We start from the raw sequence: 8,840 nt of genomic DNA, 5'->3' as shown, positions 1-8,840 counted from the left end.
AGAGAAGGCAGGCTGGGGGGTGGGGGATTGAGACAGCGAGGGAACAGGGGCGGCGGGAAGCCCGCTGAGGGGCTGGCACTCCCCGGAGCGAGCGCGGAGACCGCCTCCGCTGGGGCTCAGGGGAGACAGGAGAGAGCAAGTGGGAGGAAAGGGGAAGATGAGTGAAGGGAGAAGAAAGGGACAGAGACCAAGGAGCAGTTGAGTGTGCTTCTGTGAGTTTTGTTCCAGGCCCGTCTTGGGTCCTCCCGAGGCGTGCCCGGCGCCCTCAGACTCTCCTCAGGGGCCACCGCTCTCTGTGCACCTCCCCCCACCACCACCGCCACCCCGCTTCTCGAAGGCGGCGTCTCTCCTGTAGGGGCACCCGTCCGCGGTGGGACCAGACACATTGGCCCGCCCGCCGAGCTCGAGACCGGGGTGGCGAGGCCGCCCCGATCGGCGGCTCTCGGGGATTTCTGGCCGAAGATGCGCCAGAAGCGGCGAGAGAGCCCGAGCTTGGGCGCCGTGGAGTGCGTTGAAGGAGGGAGAGCTGGGCCGGGCTCCCGGCGCCTCAGGCGAGGGTGCGGGCAGCCGTTAGAGTGCGGGGGTCGGGGCGGGGCTGGGGGCGGGGCAGGACCGCGCCGGCTCTGAGGAGCACGCGGGGGTAAGCGCGGCCCCTCGTGGTCCGCCTGCCCCCCAGGGGTCATTTGCATGTTGTCACGGCCCCGCGCCGACTACCGGACGCGCGGCTCGCTTGCTCGCTCACTCGCTCACTCGCTCACTCGCGCTCGGCTCCTGCTACCGCTCCGCCGGCGCAGCCCCGGGGAGCCCGAGTTCTGGCAAGTCCGCGAGCCGGGGAGGGAGGGAGGGAACCCGTGAGGGAGGGAGCGAGGGCGCGCCCCGGCTCTCCCTCTACCCCGCCAACCGCCCTTCCTGCTACCACAGGTCCGCCCCGGGCCCCCGCTTACACTTGGGAAACTTGGGACGGCTCTGGGGCCGCGTGTGGCACCTCAGGGGGGCGGCCCCGGCCCGGAGAGGAGCGGGTGGGGGAGAGGAGGAGGAAGAGGAGGAAGTGAGCCCGAAGGATCCGCTCAGAGCTGTTTGTCCAGCTGTTTCTATTCGCACCCCGAGCGGCACAGCCAGAAGGGGGCCGAGCCGAGGGTGGCCGGCTCTCGGCGCTCATTTCCAACTCTTCTCCTCACAGCTTGTCTTTCCCAGACACCCTGGAGTCCCCTCAGGCCGGCCCGGCGGGCGCGCACCTGCCGGCCGCCCCTAACCTCGCGGGCCAGGCGTCCCCCGAGGCGGAGAATATGGCCCAGTCCAAGCCCGAGTGCCGCTCACCTGTCGGCCTCGACTGCTGCAACTGCTGCCTGGCCCTGGCCCACCGGAGCAGGCTCCAGCGCGACAGCAGCGGGGCCAACAACAACCCGGGCAGCCCCACCGTGAGCAACTTTCGGCAGCTGCAGGAGAAGCTGATCTTCGAGAACCTCAACACCGACAAGCTCAACAGCATAATGCGGCAGGATTCGCTAGAGCCCGTGCTGCGGGACCCCTGCTACCTGATCAACGAGGGCATCTGCAACCGCAACATCGACCAGACCATTCTCTCCATCCTGCTCTTCTTCCACAGGTGGGTGGCAGGGCACGCGGGTGGGCACACGGGCCCGGCTCGCAGCCGCCTCGGCTGGACCCGCCCCTCTGACAGAAAGGGGCAACGGGAAGGCCAAAAGGGGCACTGGGAGGGGCGGCTGTCGGGCTCCCGGGCTGCCACGACCGGACCCTGAGGCTACCTGGATTCCTGTACGGCTGAGGGGAAGCCTGGCAGGTGGGAGCCCTGTTGTGAAAGGTGCCTGCAGAGTCTTTCCTAGGGAGATGCTGGAGCCCAGAAGGTGGACAGAATCCTAGATGGTTTGGGTGTAGCTGGAGGCACTTTCTCCCCAAGTGCCCACCTTTCTACAGCCACTTCGGAGAATGTGCCATGGGATGCTCTTGGGATCTGAGTCCCACCCTCATTAAAAAGCCCATTTCCAAATATGCAAACTCAGATGGAAACGGCAAGGGCTTTTAAATTACTGAGTGGCCCTGACTGAGGATGAGGGCAAGCAAAATGTCGAGACAAATTAAGCTGCTGCTGGTGTCGGGGAGAGCGGGGGGGATAGGCAAAATTAGAGACCTGTGAGAATTTCTTGAAACTCCGGATGGGGCGGGACCCCGCACCTCCTCCATGGATCACAGCCTTCAATTTCCAATGACGGTTAAATGCAGCCCCAAAGAGCATCCTAAGGACAGGAGGGTGGATGATCCATGTCATAGCAGGCGTGTGTTGGAGTGCGGGTCAGGCTTTCTAGAAATCTTGCTGAAGGGCAAGGAAGAGAGAGGGAAGGATAGAAACACAATGGGAAGACCAAAGGTGGCTACAGTCCTCCAGTATGAGACACTCTGGTAAGAGCCGGTCTTGGGGGGACAACTGAGGCAATTTTGAGGCAGGGGAGGCAACTTCAGGAAACCTGGTGGTGTGTTTGGTGTTCTTAGAGCCATAGGAACAGGGCACTGGTGTGTGTGTGTGTGTGTGTGCGCGCACGCGCGTCCGTGCGTGCAAGCGGGTGGATTTTCTACTTTCTCAACATCACAGGTTATGTAAGAGAAAGAGAAACCCCGCTGTGGGAGACCTGGGTTGCAGTACAAGTTATGGCTCTACTTCCCTGTGTGAACCTGAGCAAGTCGCCTGACCTCTCTGGTCTCTAAGGTTCCTTCTAGTTCTGAGATGCCAGGTTGTGGGCAGGTAATGTGTTCAGACAAGGTAATAAGAAATTTTGAGCTCCCACAGAATACTTGAATAATTGAATGGCTTTTCAGTGAGGCACAAATAAGAAAGTTTAAAAGCCATCGAGCTAGGCAAGAACTACCCTCACTTAGTGCTCAGCCCAGGTTTGCGTCCTCAGCCCCAGAAGTTCCAGGAGGGGACAAGTGACTTAATTAGCATTATTATAACAGGTTGTATTTTCAGGCATTTTCCACGCCATCGAAGCCCTTTCTCACCTATTATTTTACTTTACGCATCAATTTATCTCATTGTCTCCAAGAAACCACACTGTGTATGGAAAAGGTTTCGAGGGAATCTTCATTTCTGGTGAAAGATTACTACAAGCGTATTCAGACCACAGCAGCTGCAACCCTGCCGAGCGAAAGCCCTAACAGGCTCCTAACAATCTGCTGGGATCTGGGCTCGTAGGCAGCGGGGGAGGGGTGGCAAGACACCTGGAAAGCGCGCCTGTAGCACTTGCACTCTTTCAGCTGGGAGAGAAACGGCTCCGAAGTGGCTTGATGACACAGAAGAGGGTACGCTTCCTCAGCTCTGGTTCCTAGGTTGGAGGCCTGGGAGGGTCAGACCTAAGCGAGTGAGGGGTGAGACTAAAAGCCTGAAATCAAAGTGTTCGCTTGTGCCACACCTTGGGAGGCTTTCTGGTGGTCTGGGTTTCTTGAGTGGCAAGACCTCCTTGTCACCTACTCCACTGACACTTGCTTGTTGACGTTCGGTTCTTGGGAAAGCCTGGAAATGCTACCAGGTTGGGTGGGGGGCTGAGAGCATTGGTGGAGGGAGCATCTCAAGCCCTCAGGCTTCCATGAGGCTGGGGAGTGACAGAGTCCTGTGGTAACGGCCTTAACGGTTCTAGCGGGACAATAGCAGGACAAAGCATTCTCTCATTTGCCTTGACAACTGGGACCTTCGAGATTGGAGAGTCTCAGTTTGGTTGAGGTTTTGCCTAGAATGACATGCTCATTATCAAAGTAGGAGACCATTATTACTGGTCACGGGGTTTCTCCAAAATCTGAGCTGGACAGTCTTCTCCCGAGTGAAAATTTCCTCTTCTTACTTCATTTATTCCCTGGTTTTCTATCTTTATACCACAGCCATCATTCTTCCTTCTGTTCCATTTAATGATTTGATATTTCAGATTCCTGCCTGGGTGTCTTTTCCTTCTAATTTGTCTACCTTCAAGGCTGTCTCTTCTGGAGAAGCGACTCTTCCTGCCCCTCCTCCTGCAGCCCACTCCCCTGCTGCAAGGGCTCCTATATTCTTGGGAGAAAGGGTGGGGAAAGTTCTTGATTCTCTCTGGTTTGTCTGCTTTGACCTGTCCCTGGCTCCCAGCTTAGCTCTTGGTTTCCTTGGAACACAAGAGTGTAAGCAATTTGAGGGTAGGGCATGTTTTCCACTTACTTGGCTTTCCCTTGGCTTTTAGTTATACACCCAGTACTCAGTAAAGGTTTTTTTTGGCTAGATGACTGCTTAATTGTTGGTGTGGTCCTCTGTAAAGATTTTACAACTTTAGTCTTGGAAAATTCTTATTAAGGTTTAAATGTGATTTTTTTTTTCGGTATGAACCACATGCAGTAACTCTAATAGCTTGGTAGAAGTCCTGATGAACAGTGCTGTGTATATACATGTGAATCAGTGGTAATGGCCATGTAGCTCGTTGGTATGTAAATGATGCCTCTAAACTACTGGGGTGGGGGGGGGGGGAGATAATGTATTTTACACACCATCCCTTCAATCTTGTGTTAGGTAACTAATAACTATAATAGATTAATAGCTAACATCTATTGAGTGTTTACAGCATGTACTAAGCAGTATAGCTGCATAATGTCATTTAATATTTACACCAACCCAATGAAATGGGTACTGTTATCACCGTTCTTCATTTTTTAATGAAAGAAATTGAAGCTCGGGAAAATTGAATAACTTGCCCGATGCCTTACAATGAAGAGCAGAGCCAAGACTCCACCTAAGGTCAGAAAGACACTAAAGAATTGTCTATGAAGAAAGAATTGTTAAGCAGAGGTAAATATTATCCCAGAAACTAACCAAATGGTTAAAATGTCCTTATTAGGTCGGGTGACCAACCATCCCAGGACTTTCAACCAACACAGGAGTTTCAATGGTCAAACTGGGACAGTCCCAGGGAAACTGGGATGGTTGGTCACCCTATTATTAGGGGACTATACCGTATCATTTGAAAATGCTTCTAAAACTGGAAAACTTAAGAGGCAGATGTAATATGCTGGGCAAAGAGCTAAAATTTCCAATTGAAATACAGCCTATTAAAAAACTTGCAAAGTTGAAATTTGAGGGGCCTTAATTCTCCGATCAGTAAGGTGTAGCAAGCTGGAATGGGAGCTTTTGCCATACTCTGTTGTTGTCATTGTTGTTGTAACCTCAAATTTATTTCTGAGATTTTATCCAAAACTACTTAATCAGCTCTATTCTGCCTTTGGCCCCCAAGCACGTCAGCCAATGTGATCTGAGCTGCTCTGAATCTGAGTTCCCTTCCAGCTCGGAGAGCCCCAGGAGTCTACCTTTAAGCTTCTGAGCTGGCAACAACTGGTCCCCACACTTAGATGCTCAGAAAATAATAATAGCAAAGATTTCTAATTGTTTTATGTGTGCTAATTCATTTAACCTTCCCTATTGACGTAATATATAGCAGTAAAGGGAAAGATGTAGATACAGAGATCAGGCTTCTGACAAAAAATTGCATAAAAATTATGTGTGCTTCTCTAGATCTTCAGACTAATGATTTCATAAATGTATATTCCTGGACCTGATTTCTGAGGACGTAGCCACTTACATGGTGTGATTTGAGGGACAAAACTCTCCTGCCTGCCTGCTGTAGTGCCTAAATTCGTATTCTAAGATCAGTTTTCTGTCCTTGTACCATCTAAAACTCCTATCCCATAGCGCAGTGGTATTTGGACCACACCATAAGAAATCCTGAATTAGAGACTGCAACCCTTTGTCAACTAATTTGCCATTTGATTTTGAGGATGGCGTACTCTGCTGTAGAGAGGTTTTGGGTTTCCGTGTGGTTAAGTCTGTCATTCTTTGCCTTCATGATTTTTGCTTTTGGCATCAAGCTTTGAAAGTCCTTCCCTAGCCCGAGTTAATTCAAAATAACTATTTCCTGAGTGCCTAGTGGTCTGACAAAGAATAGGCACTCTTGGATTAAGGCACATTCTCTGTTAAAAACACAAATGCATTTGCAAACTTAACATTTATGGTTTGTATACCTCATGAGAACCTCAATATGTAAGAAATCGCCTTTTTGCTGAGGCACAGATGTGAATTCCACGTGCTAAGAGGCTTTAGGTAGTGACCGATCCTACTGCTCTACTAGCAGCTACTATATATATTACATATGTGTGTGTCTTATATATGTATATAAAGTATATATATATATATATGTATTAGTACGTACATATATACCAGCAAAATATATATAACATAAAATTTGTCATTTTAACCATTTTTAAGCGTACAATTCAGTAGCATTAGGTATATTCACAGTGGTGCAGTCATCACCATTATCCATTTCCAGAACTTTGTCATCATCCCAAACAGAAACTCTGTACCTATTAAACTCTGTACCCTATTCTCCCCTCCCCCCAGTCCCTGGTAACCTCCATTCTACTTTCTGTCTCTACGAATTTGCCTATTCTAGATATTTCGTATAAGTGGAATCATACAATATGTGGCCTTTTGTGTCTGGCTTCGTTCACTTAGCGTAATGTTTTCAAGGTCCATCCATGTATCAGTACTTCACTGCTTTTTATGACTGAATCATATTCCATTGTGTGGATACACCACATTTTGTTTAATCCATTCATCTGTCCGCGGACACTTGGGTTCTTTCCACCTGTTGGTTCTGGTGAAGAACGCTGCTTTGGACATTGGTATACACATATCTTTTTGAGTCCCTTCTTTCAATTCTTTTGGGTCTCTACCTAGGAGTGGAGTTGCCCAGCACCTACTTTTCAACTCAGTTTTTTGGTCCTCTACTCCTAGTCAATCCATTCAAGTGTAGTAATGCCCATGAAGTGAGTGAATGTCTACTTCTTTGGGGAGAACACCCCCTCCCTGAGTCAATTGCTAGTGCTAGCGATCACAATGAAAAGAAAGCTAAGAAGTTTAACAAACAACAGAAATAGTAGAAGTCATATGAGAGAAATGATGTGATTTCAGGATGCTCATGAATTAGGAACTGGCAAAAGTTTTGAGCGTGTCTCTCTAATGAATGGCCAGGGTCTACGGGGGTTTACTACCTGAGGGTTTCCTTTTTAAAAGAGTAACATGTAACGGCTTTGCTTGTCATTACCTACTATGTGTGGATTAGTTTATCAGAATTTTCCTTGGGGCGACAGTTCACTGGGAGTAGGGTTCTATGGGAATGGAACATGGGAAAGCCAAGTTTGGAGAAGAGAAGCAGAGAGACGGGGCCGGAGTTCTTGAAAGGCCTGCTGCAGTGTGGAGCTCTGGCCAGCATGGAGCTTGAGAGGTCTGGATGGAATGCTCGTGCTCTTCAAGAAAGGTGGCAAGAACAGAACACAGATTTCACCTTCTCCGCCTCTGGTTTGTCAGGAATGGACCCATGTGAGCCCACACCTCAGAAAATAACTCTTTCCAGGATGACCTTATTTTCCCTCCCAGCCTGAAGAGAAGGTTAACAATCCTGCTTATATTTGCACTTCCAGATAAGCTAACAAGCTTTCAATTCCAGGTAGAGCTTTGGATCCTTTCCATAACAGGTCCTGAAGGCCAAGAAGTCTGGGAAAATGGAGATGCATGTGTCTGGCCACGGCTGCAGGGTCTCCAGGTCCCCTGAGTGATGGAGCCCAGCAGAGCATTGCCCACACCTTGTGGGCTGGTTGAGAGGAATAAAGTCGGCCATGTCTGCACCTGGTGGTGGCCATTGCATGGTGTTTGCTCATCACGATTCTGCTCCTACCTGAACTTTCTCCTCTTATGTAAGGCATCCCTCAAGATAACTACAAAGCCATAATCTGCCATGGCTGGCTGGGTTTACATAACAAATTGGTTGGTGTCATGCAATAGTCTCTCTACCCCTGGAGAAGCCAACGTGCTATGTGGACCCGAAGCTTGGACCCATTTGGTGGGGCATCTGTGTGCTCAGTGCACTCAAGGGAGAGCATTTCTTGACCACAGGGGTCAAAAAAGATGAAATTTCCCTTTTAGATGAAGAAGGCAATAATGGCCCAGGACATGTACTGTCCCAAGGCTTGCAGTAATGGGGCAAGGGTTAGGGCTTCGCTGTGGGGCCGCAGCTTTGGCAGAGCAGGACTCTGTGGGCTAATGGGATCTCTGTGAAGGCCTGAAGGATAGATCCCAGCCTCAAAGCAGTTTTGATGAGGAGTCAGGGCAGGGAAATGGCTTATGGAAGCTGCCATGTACCATACCGAAATCCAGCTTAGCGAAGGAGTCAGAGCGGTGATAAGATGGGGTCCTGGAGAATAGAAAACAAACTTTTTCAAACGCTAATCCAGGCAGGAGGGAATCTTCTCTAGAGACAAGTCTAATTCAGTTGTACCTTCTAGCTGGAAATCCCTGCCCCAAAGTAGCTACTTCCCTTTTGGAAATAGTTTAAGAGGTGTGAGATCCCAGCCAGCATGGAGACAGACTAGGAAGCTTCCCAATGTGCAGACACTAGCCCAGGGGGAAACAAGAGCTAGAAGCATGCTTGGTCAGTGATGCCCCAGGCACGCTATCAGCCTTCCTCCCCTGGGAGCCACTTTCCTCAAATAGACCCAGCCTGAAATCAGGCCCCTGCCTGTGGACAAAGCCCCACAGGGACCTTCCCCATCCTTCCTCGAAGGAAGAATTTACTCACGAAACAGCCTTGGGTATTCAACCTACTTCCTCTTGTCTTCTCTTCAGGGGAGATGGAGAGCAGCTGCTCGCAGCTTAGGGTCTGGCCAGGATTCCCGCTCCGAGCTTTCTAGGCCAGTGATTGGCTACAGCTATCCCTGAGGAAGAAGGGGGTGAGAAGTGAGAGGAAGGGAAGTGGGTCCAG

At 50.4% G+C, this 8,840-nt stretch overlaps 1 protein-coding gene across 1 annotated transcript in view; it reads left to right on the top strand.

Moving 5' to 3' along the window:
- The first annotated feature begins 417 nt into the window (after positions 1 to 417).
- The window catches only part of TSC22D3 (TSC22 domain family member 3), a 58,226-nt gene continuing 49,803 nt past the window's right edge, over positions 418 to 8,840 (top strand). The window contains exons 1-2 of the mRNA XM_024738142.1: positions 418 to 557; positions 1,181 to 1,606. Coding sequence (XP_024593910.1) covers positions 463 to 557; positions 1,181 to 1,606 — 521 coding nt within the window. The 5' untranslated portion in view covers positions 418 to 462. The remainder of the gene's footprint in view (positions 558 to 1,180; positions 1,607 to 8,840) is intronic.

Source organism: Neophocaena asiaeorientalis, unplaced genomic scaffold (genome assembly GCF_003031525.2).
Source record: "Neophocaena asiaeorientalis asiaeorientalis breed wild unplaced genomic scaffold, Neophocaena_asiaeorientalis_V1.1 scaffold444, whole genome shotgun sequence".
Lineage (NCBI taxonomy): Eukaryota > Metazoa > Chordata > Mammalia > Artiodactyla > Phocoenidae > Neophocaena > Neophocaena asiaeorientalis.
This window is presented reverse-complemented; position numbering and strand designations above follow the sequence as displayed.